General features: G+C 42.4%; 1 protein-coding gene across 1 annotated transcript in view; it reads right to left on the reverse strand.

The window, feature by feature from the left end:
- Window positions 1–15,473: 15,473 nt before the first annotated feature.
- Window positions 15,474–17,579, reverse strand: part of si:ch211-51a6.2 (neurotrypsin) — a 54,030-nt gene continuing 51,924 nt past the window's right edge. The window contains exon 14 of the mRNA XM_059946113.1: window positions 15,474–16,517. Coding sequence (XP_059802096.1) covers window positions 16,174–16,517 — 344 coding nt within the window. The 3' untranslated portion in view covers window positions 15,474–16,173. The remainder of the gene's footprint in view (window positions 16,518–17,579) is intronic.

Genomic DNA, 17,579 nt, shown 5'->3' on the forward strand with positions numbered 1-17,579 from the left:
AACCCCAAAGTACGTTCTTTCTATCTTCCCCCCAAAGATCTCAGGTCTCTGGACACACAGCCATAGATCTTCCAACTCCCCCAATGACACACGATCTCCTGTCATGACACCGACCTTCAATCCGCCCGCCTCCAGAGCCCTGAGATCCTAGGCCTCCAAAGGTGCGCCGAAATCTTAGGCATGCTGAACGACGGTCATTTGTGAAACCCTGAGAGCATTCCCGTAAAGAACCAAAGTCAGCATGTAACTCCGGGCCAGAGTCTTCAAAAGAACACTGAAAGGGAAAAATAGAAATATTAAAGTTGGATTTTTTCTTCCATTCTCTGCTTAATTACGGTGCTGAGGTACATCCTACGGTATGCTGGGATACACCATCGGTGATGTAATGTGGCATTTCCGGTTTTTCAACTTTAGACACTCTCACCCAGGCAACCCGCATCATTTCAAAGACTCTGAGATAGGCACATGGATGATAGAAAAATGGAGGCTATGTAGGACGGAAGGGCTAGATTGCTCTTGGAATAGATTAAAGGGTTGGTACAACATTGTGGGCCAAAGGGCCTTTTATTGTACTGTACTGCTCTATCTGTTACAAGAAACTAGCAACAGTGTAATTTTTAGGAATACTGTACTTCAGCAGGGAGTTGCACAATGTCCTCACAATGTGTTTAAATGCCATTTTTCAAAAGAACTGAAGATAGATTTCCATTTCTGAGATTGAGGTTTGAAGCAATATTGGAAAGTGACACCTTGGCCACATGTTTTATTCACTGAAGTTGGACAATCCAGGGCTTCATGGGTGTTATTTTCCAATACAATTCCAACACAACACAGTATCAGTTGTGGAAGTTGTAGTAAGGCAAGGGTTGAAGACAACGTCCAGGCCAGATAACCTGGGTCAATTGTAGTCAAGTGAGATCTTTGCAGTGAGACTACCAGAGACTCCCTGCTTGCTACAGATAAGAGACTTCAGTGAGACTGCACTCAAGTCAGTACTGAGTATTGAAATTTTTCTAGAAAGGTCCTCCTGAAACATAGTATCCCTTTTTACAATAAGGGGTGCCAGAGTCAGATGAGATAGGAATAATAGAAGGATGTGAAATACACCCAATAACTATGGGACATTGCTTTACTAACTTCAAAATATCATCGATTGTCAGCTTAAAGTTTCAATTGGCTTTTAACAACTTTATTGTGAATGGTGATTATTCTTGTAAGTAAGGAATTCAAAAATATACAGATTTCCAAATGGTCAGTATTCACAACCACTAAGTTAACTCTGTATAAAAATAGCAGTTTCCTGGCCCGGCTTCCAAGCAGTGTGGGCGACAGGTGCCATGCTCTCCTCCTTATGCACAAGTAAAATAAAAATAATGTTCGAGCCACAAGACTGTGAGTGTTCTGGGCCCAGTTACTTCAGTTATTTTATTATCTATGATGACACAGTCACCACACACCAGAGAAAGATCAGAAAGAGAGCAGAGGAGATTTTTGGGCGTCGAGTAGATTGCCTATAATTAGGAGAGACTGGACAGGCTGTGCTCGAGGACACTGAGGGGTGACCTGACAGAGGTAGATAAAGTTATGAGGAGCATAAATTGCAAAAATATGATTTCTGATGGCTGAGACAAGAGACATACATAGATTTAAGCTGAGCATTACAGGATTTAAAAGGAATTTGAGGAAAATTCCATCTTGTCCAGAACACGCTGGTGCAATTTTACACTGACATCATAGAGATCGTCAAAGTTCAAAGTGAAATTTATTATCAGAGTACATACATATCACCACATACAACCCTGAGATTCTTTTTCTGTGGGGATACTTGGCAAATCTATAGAACAGCAACTGTAGACTGTAAACAAACTGTGCATATGCAGATAATAAATAGCAATAAATAACAAGCATGAAGTAATAATATAACAGAATCTTAAATGAGTGCTGTAATCCCCTTTTGTTCAAGAGCCTGATGGTTGAGGGATAGTAACTGTTCTGGTGATGCAAGTCCTGAGGCTCCAGCCACTACTCTGGTTCGGAGCAGCATCCTCTCACAATACACAATGAACTGTCTGCTCAGCAGAAACAATCATTGACTGCAGTCTGCCATCACTGAAGGGGTTGCATGTGTTCAGGACAAAGAAACAGGCAAAAAAAAACCCATTATTGTCACTACCCACCAGGAAACTACCTTTGTCAAAAGCTCCCTTCTGGAAAGCACTGTAGGGCTATTAAAACAAAAACTTCACTCCATCTGAAAAGTTTCTTCTCCAGGCAGTTAACCCTGATCGACCCTCCAGCCCTCTCTATCCACCGTAAATACTCCAAACAACATTTTCTAATACATTTTAAATACATGCTGGTATTTATGTATGTATGCATATTTATTCCACATCCATACATCTAACTTCATTTATATCTAATTCTTTATTCTGTATATTCGTTGAATTTTGTTGAATGTATTGCCAATGCACTACAACAGATTCCTAATACAGTGGATTCTGGTTATCTGAGACACATCAAGACCAATACATTTCGGTTGAATGAAGCAGCTGTCCCAATTAGCCTAAGTTTCATGGAAATAGTTAAAAGTTATAAAAAAAAACAAACTAGTGTTTAACTGAGTAACAAAAGGGCATAAAATGAAATACAGAACAAAATCAAAAACTGTCACTTCTACTGGTGGTTGTACTTTGTATCTGACAATGACAAGAAACCTGTGTGAGAGAGTTGGAAAAGGCTTTGCACTGGGGCTGTCCTCAGCAGTCCGGCTCTAGTGGTACAAGTAGTTGTCATCACTGGGGTCCTCTAGTTGCAGAGCATGACCATAATTTCTTCTGTGCCTCGTCATTCCCTTCACTTTCCATGGAGCATTGCAAAACCATCTTCACAGCCATTGGATCTCCTCTGCCCAGTCCACCTGAGCTGACTTTGCTTGTTGGGACAGGTAATCCCTATCTCACCATGGTATGAGGCCTTCAGCTTCTCTCACCTGGTTTAGCCTGCCTACTGAAGCAGTGTGTCAGGGCGTGGCCGCTGTCACATACAAACACCTACTTGGAGCCACAGGTGAGAGCTGAGTGTCCAGCGGAGGCCAAAGGTGATGTTCAAAATGATCATCGATACCTTCACATTTTTTGTGGTCCTTAACTTGTTGAAGTAGTGAAATTGTTTCATTTTCACCCTTGGCCATTTCTGGCATCTCCAAGTCTGAATGCTTGAAATCATAGTGAGCAAAACGGTTCTGAATTGTCTTACTGTTTATTTCTTGCCAACTATCAGTGACAAAAATCATTACTTTTTGAACAAAAACATATGCAACTGATGCTATTTAAAAACTGTTCACTCTAAGCAGTGTATTGTCTAATGACCATACAAGTGTGTGCAATCGATGCCAGTTAGAACCTTCTGACAACAGTCTCCTGTCCCAGTGAAGTGGCAGGGTGGCTCCCAAATAAACAATGGGAATCCTGGCTATTTCATCAATTTGGTACCAACGATATAGGTAAAAAATGAAATGAGGTCCTACAAGGTGATTTTAGGGAGTTAGGAGATAAACTAAAAAGTAGGACCACAAAGGTAATAATCTCTGGATTACTACCAGTGCCACGTGCTAGTCAGAGTAGAAATAGGAGGATATTTCAGTTGAATACGTGGCTTGAAAAATGGTGCAAGGGGGAGAGATTCAAATTTCTGGGGCATTGGAACCAGTTCTGGGGGAGGTGGGACTGGTATAAACAGGACGGTCTGCACCTGGGCTGGACTGGAACCAATGTCCTAGGGGGAGCGCTTGCTACTGCTGTTCAGGAGGCTTTAAACTAATGTGGCAGGGGGGTGGGAACAAGTGCAGAGAGACAGAGAGGTGTAAAATGAGGGTAGAAGCAAAAAGTAGTTAGGTGAAAAGTAAAAGTGACAGGCAGGCAAATCCAGGGCAAAAAGCAAAAAGAGCCACTTTTCAACATAATTGTATAAGGGCTAAGAGTGTTGTAAAAACAAGCCTGAAGGATTTGTGTGTCAATGCGAGGAGCATTTGTAACAAGGTGGATGAATTGAATGTGCAGATAGTTATTAATGAATATGATATAATTGGGATCACAGAGACATGGCTCCAGGGTGACCAAGGATGGAAGCTCAACATTCAGAGATATTCAGTATTCAGGAGGGATAGACAGGATAGAAAAGGAGGTGGGGTAGTGTTGCTGGTTAGAGAGGAGATTAACGCAATAGAAAGGAAGGACATTAGCCTGGAGGATGTGGAATTGATATGGGTAGAGCTGCATAACACTAAGGGGCAGAAAACACTGGTGGGAGTTGTGTACAGGCCACCTAACAGTAGTAGTGAGGTTGGGGATGGCATTAAACAGGAAATTAGAAATGCGTGCAGTAAAGGAACTGTAGTTATAATGGGTGACTTCAATCTACATGTAGATTGGGTGAACCAAATTGGTAAGGGTGCTGAGGAAGAGGATTTCTTGGAATGTATACGGGATGGTTTTCTGAACCAACATGTCGAGGAACCAACTAGAGAGCAGGCCATTCTAGATTGGGTATTGAGCAATGAGGAAGGGTTAGTTAGCAATCTTGTTGTGCGAGGCCCTTTGGGTAAGAGTGACCATAATATGGTGGAATTCTTCATTAAGATAGAGAATGACATAGTTAATTCAGAAACAAAGGTTCTGAACTTAAAGAAGGGTAACTTTGAAGGTATGAGATGTGAATTAGCTAAGATAGACTGGCAAATGATACTTAAAGGGTTGATGGTGGATATGCAATGGCAAGCATTTAAAGATCGCATGGATGAACTACAATAATTGTTCATTCCAGTTTGGCAAAAGAATAAACCAGGGAAGGTAGTGCACCCATGGCTGACCAGGGAAATTAGGGATAGTATCAAGTCCAAAGAAGAAACATATAAATTAGCAAAAAGAAGCGTCACACCTGAGGACTGGGAGAAACTCAGAGACCAGCAATGGAGGACAAAGGGCTTAATTAGGAAAGGGAAAAAAGATTATGAGAGAAAGCTGGCAGGGAACATAAAAACTGACTGTAAAAGCTTTTATAGATACGTGAAAAGAAAAAGATAGGTCAAGACAAATGTAGGTCCTTTACGGTCAGAAACAGGTGAATTGATCATAGGGAACAAAGACTTGGCAGACCAATTGAATAACTATTTTGGTTCTGTCTTCACTAAGGAGGACATAAATAATCTTCCGGAAATAGTAAGGGACCGAGGGTCTAGTGAGATGGAGGAACTGAGGGAAATACATGTTAGTAGGGAAGTGGTGTTAGGTAAATTGAAGGGATTAAAGGCAGATAAATCCCCAGGGCCAGATGGTCTGCATCCCAGAGTACTTAAGGAAGTAGCCCAAGAAATAGTGGATGCATTAGGGATAACTTTTCAAAACACCTTAGATTCTGGATTAGTTCCTGAGGATTGGAGGGTGGCTAATTTAACCCCACTTTTTAAAAAAGGAGGGAGAGAGAAACCGGGGAATTATAGACCAGTTAGTCTGACATCAGTGGTGGGAAAAATGCTAGAGTCAGTTATCAAAGATGTGATAACAGCACATTTGGAAAGAGGTGAAATCATCGGACAAGGTCAGCATGGATTTGTGAAAGGAAAATCATGTCTGAGGAATTTTATAGAATTTTTTGAAGATGTAACTAGTAGAGTGGATAGGGGAGAGCCAGTGGATGTGGTATATTTAGATTTTCAAAAGGCTTTTGACAAGGTCCCACACAGGAGATTAGTGTGCAAACTTAAAGCACACGGTACTGGGGATATGGTATTGATGTGGATAGAGAATTGGCTGGAAGCAAAGAGTGGGAATAAATGGGACCTTTTCAGAATGGCAGGCAGTGACTAGTGGGGTACCACAAGGATCAGTGCTGGGATCCCAGTTGTTTACAATATATATTAATGATTTAGACGAGGGAATTAAATGCAGCATCTCCAAGTTTGCGGATGACACGAAGCTGGGCAGCGGTGTTAGCTGTGAGGAGGATGCTAAGAGGATGCAGGGTGACTTGGATAGGTTAGGTGAGTGGGCAAGTTCATGGCAGATGCAATTTAATATGGATAAATGTGAGGTTATCCACTTTGGTTGCAAGAACAGGGAAACAGATTATTATCTGAACGGTGGCCGATTAGGAAAAGGGGAGATGCAACAAGACCTGGGTGTCATTGTACACCAGTCATTGAAGGTGGGCATGCAGGTATAGCAGGTGATGAAAAAGGCAAATGGTATATTGGCATTCATAGCAAAAGGATTTGAGTACAGGACCAGGGAGGTTCTACTGCAGTTGTACAAGGCCTTGGTGAGACTGCACCTAGAACATTGTGTGCAGTTTTGGTCCCCTAATCTGAGGGAAGACAATCTTGCCATAGAGGGAGTACAGAGAAGGTTCACCAGATTGATTCCTGGGATGGCAGGACTTTCATATGAAGAAAGACTGGATTGACTAGGCTTATATTCACTGGAATTTAGAAGATTGAGGGGGGATCTTATTGAAACGTATAAAATTCTAAAGGGATTGGACAGGCTAGATGCGGGAAGGTTGTTTCCGATGTTGGGGAAGTCCAGAATGAGGGGTCACAATTCAAGGATAAAGGGGAAGCCTTTTAGGACCGAGATGAGGAAAAACTTCTTCACACAGAGAGTGGTAAATCTGTGGAATTCTCTGCCACAGGAAACAGTTGAGGCCGGTTCATTGGCTATATTTAAGAGGAAGTTTGATATGGCCCTTGTGGCTAAAGGGATCAGGGGGTATGGAGAGAAAGCAGGTACAGGGTTCTGAGCTGGATGATCAGCCATGATCATACTGAATGGTGGTGCAGGCTCGAAGGGCCAAATGGTCTACTCCTGCACCTATTTTCAATGTTTCTATGTTTTGTTCTTTAAGAATGGTCCTAAGTAAGCAGCTTCCCCGAATAACCAATGACCCAATTTACCAGAATCCACTGTAAATGTAACTGTAGATGGTGAATAAAGTTGTTCCTTGATGTTTGATCCTGGATTCTTTTTGGACTGAGAGTTGTTGAAATCTGGAACACTTTGTCATCAGGAGATGCTGTAAAGAGATACTTCCACCACGTTTAAGAGACATCGAATCACCGAGGCTGCAGTCCAGATGTGAGCAAGTAGGATTACTGTAGGTAGGTGCAGTGGGTAGTGAGGGAGGGCACTCGGTAAACACGCTCCTTCCACATACATATTCACTCACACACAAACATTGCCTTGTTGATGTAGTGAGTGTGCGTACTTCACTGTCTTCCCTGGTATATTATCATTAACTCACTGGTTTCCCTCCACTCTGCTACATTCGCCACCCCCTGGCTAAAGAAATTTCTCCTCATCTCTGTTCTAAGTGGACATCCGTCCATTCAGAGGCTGTGCCTACTACAGGAAGCATTCTGTCCACATCCACTCTAAGTAGGCCTCTCAATATCCAATAGATTTCAATGAGAGCCACTCTCATTCTTCTAAACCCTGGCGAGTACAGGCCCACAGCCATCAGCATACATTAACCCTTTCACTTCCAGGATCATTCTCATGAACCTTGGTCAACTTGGTCTTCCAGTGGAGATGTAATTCTATCATTGTTCCTTGGAGATATTAGAAGCACATAACTATATCTTAAAAAATTAGCTTTGTTTGTCACATGCACTTTATATTGAAATTTCAAAATATACAGTCAAATGCATTGACTTTACGTCAACAACCAACAGCTGAGGATGTTCTGGGAGCAGGGAGCAGCATGCCTTCAATTTATTAACCCGAACCCATACATCTTTGGAGTGTGGAAGGAACCCTGGGTAGTCACAGGAATAACATATAAACTCCTTACAGACAGCAGTGGGAATTGAACCCTGACTGATGATTGTTAGCACAATGAAGATTAAGCAGCTCCTGCATGAGGATTAGGATTCGGTCTCATATGGCAATGAAAAAACTATGTGCCAGAGTTTTGACAACAGCAGGGTTTTGGCAAAGGGGTTGTGCATGCATTGAGTTTATTAAGATCAATGTAATGCCCCATCACAACACTTCAAGTACAGTGTACTGTACAGTGAATGGAGAGGCCGCAACAGTGCACCAGAGCTCCACCTATTGATATGCCTGTGGAACTGCAACATATACAAAAGATTTCAAAGTGACCTGCAAAATGCACGGCCTTGTGACAAAAAGTGTAACGTTTATTCATCCAAACATTTGCAAGCAGCACACATTTCCAAACATTTTCTTTGGTTAATGTAATCAATATATACTCTTTACAAATATAAACAGGCATATTTTCATTATGGGGTGGTACGGTAGCGTAATGTTATTTCAATGCCAGCTGTAAGATTGGGGCTCAATTCCCACTGCTCTCCATGAGGAGTTTGTCTATATTCCCATGACCACACAGGTTTCTTCCTGATGCTCCGATTTCCAAAAACATAGGGGTTGGGATTGCCTCCAGCAAAATCCTCACTGGTTTGTTTTGATGCAAATGTACGAATGACAGATAAAACTAATAACCATCTTACGAGAATGATTCCAGGAATGAAAGGGTTACCGTATGAGGAATGTCTGGTAGTTCTTGGGCTGCATTCCCTGGAGTTCAGGAGAATGAGAGGGAATCTCATAGAAACATTCCGAATGTTAAAAGGCCTGAACAGATTAGATATCGCAATGCTATTTCCCATGGTAGGGGATTCTAGGACAAGTGGACATGACTTCAGGATTGAAGGATGTCCATTTAGAACTGAGATGTGGAGAAATCACTTTAGTCAGAGGGTGGTAAACCTGTGGGATTTGTTGCCACGAGTGGGTGTGGAGGCCAAGTCATTGGGTGCATTTAAGGCAGAGATAGATATGTTCTTCCTTAGCCAGGGCATCAAAGGGTATGGAGAGAAGGCAGGGGAGTGGGGATGACCGGAAGAATTGGATCAGCCCATGATTGTCGAGCCATCAAGGATCAACCGACTATATCCACACTGATCATCAGTAACCCAGTTACATTAATCCTGTACCAATCCCCCATATTCTCCCCGTAGGCCCAGCATCAATTGCCCCCAGTCCCACTCCTTCATCCACACACTAAGGACAATTTGCATACCAATCTGTATCTTTTTAAGATGTAGAAGGAAACCGTGGTAGCATAGCAGTTAGCACAACGCTATTACAGCTCAGGATGTCGGAGTTTGGGTTCAGTCCTGGAGTCCTCCGTAATAAATGTTCTATGCTCCTCCTTGTGAATAGGTGGGTTTCCTCCAGGTGCTGTGGTTTCCTCCCACAGTCCAAAGACGTACCAGTTAGTAGATGAATTGGTGACAGTAAATGTCCTGCAATTAGGATAGGGTTAAATAGGTGTGTTGTTGGGCAGTGTAGCTGGAAGGGCCTGTTCCACGTTCATCTCTAAGTAAATAAATAAGAACCTGGAGCACCTGAGTGAAGCCCACGTGGTCATAGGGGGAATATGCAGACCCCACATTGATGTTAGCGGTCAGCACCGAGGCTGGGACTCTGGTACTCTGAGGCAGCTTCTCTGCTAGTCCCTGTGTAATTACCTGGCACAAGCATGGACTCTGCGGTGGGGTGTGGAACGGGGTTAGCAGTCACACTCCTGAGTATGCATGTACCAGTCAACTGTGGTGGTGCTTAACTCCGTTCCTCTCATTTCAGTCTTGTCGAAACTTAACCAAAAGCACAGCAACGTCAACGCTTCCTGCTTACCCTTTTCCAGGTTCCAGGATAGAAGACTACAGTTTAGACTGATGCTGTTAAGAAGTGAATTTTATTTAGTATTAAGCTACTGCTGTATGGGAATTGGTTTTAGTTTGAAAATTCTAGCTAATGGCCTTGTTGGCTTAGAGTTTATTGTTTTTTTCCTTTAGTTCTGCACAGCTCCTATTAAGTCAGAGAACAGCTGATCTTCTTCAGTGTCTCTCTCTCTCGGCACTTGGGCCATTATCACACACCCTTGTCATTACCAAGTGCAGTCAACTGTTGCCTGAAGTGCAAGAAATGTACAAAATTGGAGAGATACTTGAAGCAGAATGGAACAATCAGTCCTGTCCATGAATCTATGAACACTACCTCATTATTCCTTTCTATGTATTATTTATTTAGTTATGTAACTTATAGTAATTTTTATGTCTTGCACTGAACCGCTGCCACAAAACAACAAATTTCATGACATTCAAGTGTCAGTGATAATGATCTGTTTCTGATTTTGGGACTGCAGGAGTTGAAGTTCAGAGCAACACATAAACTATCAGAGGTCAGGCAGCATCTGTGGAAGAGAAATGGACAGTTGATGTTTCGGGTTGAGACCTTTCATCAGAACCAGAAAGAAAGAGAGGAGGTAGCTGGAATGAAAAGGTGGGGGGAAGGGGTGGAGCAAGATTTGTTGGGTGACCAATGGATCCAGGTGAGAGGGTGATAGGCAGGAGTGGGAATTGTGTCAAAAGCTGGGAGGAATGTGAGGTAAGAGGAAAGAGTCCATTGCCATTGCGGATACTGAGCTTGTACAGTCTACCCAAGTTCATCTGAATTTTTCACGTGCATGGGGAGAAATCTCCCCATTGTGCTTTAAATAAGATGCCAACTGTCACCCAATCTTTATCCAAGGGATCCCCCTGCTCCCAACTTCTGAAACTGTTTGGTTTATCCTAGCACCAGCTTGTCCACAAGTCTGAGCGGTGAGAGCTTCACTTTAACCATTTATTGTCCATCTTTATTCATGCAAATGAGTGGCTCGAAGGCCCTTCTCAGTGTGAGTCAATAGGTAGGTGAAACCAATGTCCATCTCTGGCAAGGACAGTGGATTTTTCATCCCTGGAGAACCAATTGGGTTGCTAATGACAATCCAGTGGTATTATAGTCTCTGATAAGAATACAATCATTGTAGTCCAGATTTACACTCAGGGGCCAGTTTATTAGGTAGACCTAACATATGGAGTGTATTTCAGTATGTTTGTAGTCCTCTGCTGCTCTCCTACTCTCTTCAGCCTTTACTTTATGAGGAGACAGAGAGAGCTAGACTATGCACAACTATAGTCACATCCTTCTACAGCTGCACAGTAGAGAGCATCCTAACATGCTGCATCACGGCATGGTATGGAAACTGCACTGCAGCAGACAGGAAGGCTCTACAACAGTAATCAATGCATCAGCGGCACCAGCCTGCCCGACATCAAGGATATATATATAGAAAGCTGCCAGATAAGGGAGCAATGTCATGAAGGATCCCACCCACCCTGCTCATGGACTGTTTGTCCCACTCCGACTACACATCATCTATGGCAGGAGCACCAGACTCAAAAACAGTTACTTCCCCCAAGCAGTGAGGCTGAGCAACAGAGACTGGCAGCGATAACAATATGGGCATCACTGAAACACTTCTGAAAGAAGATCATAGTTGGGAACTTAATCTCCAAGGATACACCTTGTATCAAAAGGACAGGGAGGTAGGTGAGGTGCAGGAGGGGTGGCTCTGTTGATAAAAAATGAAATCAAATCTTTAGAAAGCAGTGACATAGGATCAGAAGATGTAGAATCCTGTCAGTAAAGTTAAGAAACAGTGAGGGTAAAAAGCCCTGATGGTCCCCAGACAGTAATATGATGTGGGACATAAATTTAATGTATATAATACTTGGTATATAAATTTCAATGGGAACTAGAAAAGGCATGTAATAAGGGCAATGGTATGATAGTCATGGGGGAATTTCAAAATGCAGGTAGATTGGGAAAATCAGGTTGATGCTGGATTCCAAGAGAGGGAATTTGTAGAATACCTACAAGATGGGTTTTCAGAGCAGCTTGTTGTTGAGCCCACTAGGGGAAAAGCCATCCTGGGACTGGGTGTTTTCTAATGAATCAGATTTGATTAGGGAGCTTAAAGTAAAGGTAAGGGAGACAAGGATCATAGAATTCACCCTGCAGCTTGAGAGGGAGAAGAAAAAGTCAGATGTATCAGCATGACAGTGGAGTAAAAGGAATTACAGAAGCATGAGCGAGGAGCTGGCCAAAATTGATTGGAACGGGGACACTAGCAGGGATGACAGCAGAACAGCAATGGCTGGAGTTTCTGGGAGCAATTTAGAAGGCACAGGGATAGACATATCCCAAAGAAGAAGAAGTATTCTAAAGGGAGGATGAGGCAACCGTGGCTGACAAGGGAAGTCAAAACAACATAAAAGCAAAAGAGAGGGCATATAATAGAGCAAGAATTAGTGGGAAGTTAAAGGATTGGGAACTTTTAAAAATCAACAGAAGGCAACAAAAGAAAACATAAGGAGAGAAAAGATGAAATATGAAGAAAAGCTAGCCAAAAATATCAAAGAGGATACCAAAAGTTTTATTCAGATGTATTAGGAGTAAAAGAGAGATTAGAGTAGATACTGGACCACTGCAAAATGAAGCTGGAGAGGTAGCATTGGGGGTGGGGGGGCAAAGAAATGGTGGATGAACTTAATAAGAATGTTGTGACCATCTTCACTGTAGAAGACACTAGCAGTATGCTGGAAATTCAAGAATGTCAGGGGGCAGAAGTGAGTGTAGTTGCTATTACTAAGAAGAAGGTGGTTGGGAAGCTGTAAGGTCTGAAGGTAGTTAAGTCATCTGGACCAGTCCTGTCCTGTCCTACCCTGAAAATGGGGTCTCAAATGCCAGACTGCTGTTTATAGACTTCAGTTTGGCATTCAACAACATCATACCCTAGAACTGGTGGGGAAACTGGTCTCACTGGGTCTCAGCACCTCCTTCTGCAATTGGATTTCTTAACAGTAGGGTCAAAGTCAGTCCTTGTGGGCAGCAGCGTCCCTTGTCCTATTACGCTGAGCACTGGCGCTGCCCAAGGCTGGATGCTCAGTCCGCAGCTGTTCACACTGCTGATGCAGGACTGTGTCGCAGGATCCAGCTCAAACCATATGCCATCAAATCTGTGGATGACAGTAGTTGGCCTTACCAAGAATGATAATGAGACGGAGAATAGTGAGGAAGCGGAGCGGCTGGAGGATTGGTGTGAGAAGACAACTTAAGCCTGAACATAGAGAAGACCAAGAAAATCATTGTGGACTTAGGAAGGTGCAGATGAGCCACCCCTTCCACAAATACATGGCTCCTCCATAGAGAGAGTTAAGTGCACAAAGTTCACGGATGACCTCACTTGGTCCCTTAATATCACCTCCCTGAACAAGAAGGCACAGCAGTGTCTCTGCCCACCCCACCCACCCCACCATTTTAACTGAATTTTACAGGAGCACCATTGAGAACGTCCTGACAAGTTGCATCTCCATCTGGTATGGGAGCAGTCGAGCATCAGACCAGAAGTCCCTGCGAAGGGCTGTGAGAACATCTGAGAGGATCAAAGAAGTCTCTTTGCCATCCATTGGGGACATTTATCAGGTGCCCTGTGTACGCAGGGCTCTTAGTGTTATTAAAGATCCAACCCATCTATCCAGCATTCTCTTTGACTTTCTACTATCAGACAGGAGACTACAATGCATAAAAACAAGAACAGTCAGGACTAGAAATAGTTTCTTCTGCCAAGTCATTAGGCTTCTGAACTCTAGCCACATTGTTTTCGAAGTGTCACACTTCCATACCTTACAATATTTAATATTAATGCACTTTAGTTTATTATTGGTGTGATTCATGTGGAGATTTTATCCTTATTTTCATAAATTATCATGCGTTATGTGTGTTACTGTGGTTTACACCCTGGTTCAGAGAAATGCCTTGCTTTTATATACATTATATGGTTATATAGATGTATGTAGTTGACTTGACTTGATTGTAGAGGCATTAATAATGATGTTTCAAGAACCTCTAGAATCTGGAATGGGTCTGGAAAATTGCAAATGTCACTCCATTATTTAAAAAGGGAGGGAGGCAGAAGAAAGAAAATTATAGATCAGATAATCTCACTTCAGTGTTTGTGAAGATGTTGGAGTCCATTATTACGGATGAGATTTTGGGATACTTGGAGGCACATGATAAAGTAGGCCAGAGTCAGCATGGTTTCATTGAGGGGAAATCTTGCCTGAAAAATTTGTAAAAATTCTTTGAGGAAATAACAGGCAAAGGGGAGTCAGTGGATGTTGTGTCCTTGTTTTTCAGAAAGCCTTTGACAAGGTGCTGCAGATGAGGCTTGTTAAACAAGATAAGAGCCCATGATATTACAGAAAAAATACTAGCATGGATAGAGGATTGGTTGATTGGCAGGAGACAAAGAGTGGGAATAAGGAGGCCTATTCTGATTGGCTGCTAGTGACAAGTGGTGTATTATGATTGCTTATTTTCATGTTATATGTCGACAATATGTCAGCTTTATGGCCATGTTTTCAGACAATATAAAGATAGGTGGAGGGGCAGGCAGTGTTGAGGAAGCATAGAGTTTACAGAGGACTTAGACAGATCAGGAGAACTGACAGAATGTAGTGTAGGGAAGTGTATGGTTATGTGCAGTGGTAGAAGGAATAAAGGTGTAGACTATTTTCTAAACCGGGATAAAATTCAAAAATCGGAGTTGCAAAGGAATTTGGGAGTCCTTGTGCAGGATTCTCTAAAGGTTAACTTGCAGGTTGAGTCTGTGGTGAGGAAGGCAAATGCAATGTTAGCATTTATTTCGAGAGGACTAGAATATAAGAGCAAAGATGTAATATTGAGACTTTATAAGGCACTGGACAGACCACACTTGTGAGTATTGTGAGAGGTTTTGTGTCCCTTAGCTAAGAAAAGATGTGCTGGCAAAGGAGAAGGTTCACAAGGATGGTTCCAGGAATGAAAAGGTTAATGTATGAGGAGCATTTGATGGCTCTGGGCCTGAGCTTGCTGGAGTTTAGAAGAATGAGGGGGGGGGGGTTGGAATCTTATTAAAACCAATCAAAAATTGTATAGCCTAGATGGAGTAGATTTGGAGAAGATGTTTCCTATAGTGGGTGAGTCTTGGACCAGAGGGCACAGCCTCAGAATAGAAGGACATCCATTTAGAACAGTAGGATCTTCCTTAGCCAGAGGGTGGTGAATCTGTAGAATTCATGGCCACAGGTGGCTGTGGAAGCCAAATCATTGAGTATATTTAAAGCAGAGGTTGATAGGTTAGCCAGGGCACCAAATCAGGTTCAGTGGAGAATGGGGTTCAGTGGGAAAATAAAGCAGCCATGATGGAATGGCAGAGCAGACTCGATAGGCCAAGTGGTTTAATTCTGCTCCTGTATCTTATGGTCAAATAGTTCAACACCCCCACCCACTAATCCCCCCTTCACAGCCCCCACCACCACTACTTTATCATTTCCTGTCAGTCACTTTCTGTACAGACACTCCTGTGCCTAGTGTCAATTCGTGGACATACAATCAGTTTATATATGTAAGCTCTCTTATGCATTTATATTTATTGTGGCTTTTTATTATTGTAATTTTTACCTTACTGTAGTTTTATTTTGTGCTATATCAAGGTAATAATTATTTTGTTCTCCTTTACACCTGTGTACTGGAAATTACAATAAACAATCTTGAATCCTTCTGCAGTAGCCCACCCACTTCAAGGTTTGCTGTGTTGTGTGTTCAGAGATGCTCTTTTGCAGACCACTGTTGTAACATGATTTGAGTCACAGTTGCCTTCCTGTCAGCTTCAGTCTGGCCATTCTCCTTTGATCTCTCTCATTAACAGGATGTTTTTGCCCACAGAACTGCTGCTCAATGGATATATTTTGTTTTTTGCACCATTCTCTGTAAACTCGAGAGACTGTTGTACATGAAATCACAGGAGATCAGCAGTTTCTGAGATATTTAAACCACCCCATCTGGCACCAACAATCATCCCGTGGTCAAAGTAATTTGTATCACATTTCTTCCCCATTCTGATGTTTGAACCTCTTGACCATGCCTGCATGCTTTTATGCATTGAGTTGCTGCCACATGATTGGCTGATCAGATAGTTGCATTAACAAGCAGGTGTACAGGTGTACCTAATAAAGTGGCCACTGAGTGCATGTAACTTGGATTAAATTCCTCAGTGGCATGCTGGGATTCAAGATCATATCTCATCTTCTTCATCCAGATCTGCCAACATAACATGACCATAAAAGCCACCATATTGCCTGAATTCTGATGACAGCTCAGTTTTATTCTTGGTGTAGCTGAGAAAGAAGTTGTTCCATCTCGTCCTTTGCTCCCAGCCACCATTTCATGCCTTGCTCAATAGCTTGCCCTGAGTTTTCACTCTGGTTTCAGTCACTTTCCCGATCCAGTTTACAAACTTTGATACTTTGGTGTAAACCCCAGGAGAATCTTTCCTTCCACATCCATATCCCCAGGAGGTGACCCCCAGAATAACCCAGCGCCCCCCTGTGCGCTGACACACCAGGGGACCACCACTGTCTCCTTGGCAACTGTCGACGCGTTTGTGTTCGGACAGATTGCCGGCACAGAGCATCCGGGACGTAAACTTGGTCCTGTAGCGCCTTTGACAGATGTCCTTTGGTAGTAAGGGAACAGCACCTTGAAGTAATGTCCTTGAGTAGGATTGTCCTGAAAGGAAGAAAAATGATGTTACTGTAATAATTCAAAGTTAAAAATAAATTTATTATCAAAGCATATATATGTCACCATATGCTACCCTGATTTCACTTTCTGGTGGGCATTCACAGGTTACACATTGAATTGGAGGGATAGGAAGGTAGGCAGAGGGAATGGCATGGCTCTGCTGGTAAAGAATGGCATCAGATCAGCAGAAAGATGTGACATAGGATCAGAAGATGTTGAATCCTTGTGGGTTGAGTTAAGAAACTGCAAGAGTAAAATGACAATTATATACTGGCCTCCCAACAGTAGCTGGGATGTGGACCACAGATTACAACAGGAAATAGAAAAGGTGTGTCAAAAGGGCAATGTTATAGTATTCGGAGATTTCAACATGCAGATCAATTGGGAAAATCAGGTTGGTAATGGATCTTAAGAGAGTGAGCTTGTTGAATGTCTATGAGATGGCTTTTTAGAGCAGTTTGTTATTGAGCCGGCAAGGGGATTAGTTATATCGGACTGAGTGTTATGTAATGAACCAGAAGTGGTTAGGGAGCTTAAGGTAAAGGAACACTTAGGAAGCAGTGATCACAATATGATGAGTTAAACTTGAAATTTGATAGTGAGAAAGTAAAATCTGATGTAGCTGCATTTCAATGGAGTAAAGGAAATTACAGCAAAATGAGAGAGGAGTTGGCCAAAGTAAATTGGAAGGAGATACTGGCAGGGATGACAGTAGAGCAGCAATGGTGTGAGTTTCTGGGAAAAATGAGGAAGGTGCAGGATAGATGTATTCCAAGAATGAAGAAATATTCAAATGGCAAAATAATACAACCGTGGCTGACAATGAAAGTCAAAGCTAATGTAAAAGCAAATGAGAGGGCATACAACAAAGCAAAAATTAGTGGGAAAATAGAGAATTGGGAAGCTTTTACAAATCTACAGAGAGCAACTAAAAGAATCATTAAGAGGGAAAGGATGAAATATGAAAGCAAGCTAGCAAACAATAACAAAGTGGATAGTAAAAGTATTCTCAAGTATGTAAAAACTAAAAGAGAGGTGAGTGTGGAT

Source organism: Hypanus sabinus, chromosome 21 (genome assembly GCF_030144855.1).
Source record: "Hypanus sabinus isolate sHypSab1 chromosome 21, sHypSab1.hap1, whole genome shotgun sequence".
In the NCBI taxonomy this organism is placed as follows: Eukaryota; Metazoa; Chordata; class Chondrichthyes; order Myliobatiformes; family Dasyatidae; genus Hypanus; species Hypanus sabinus.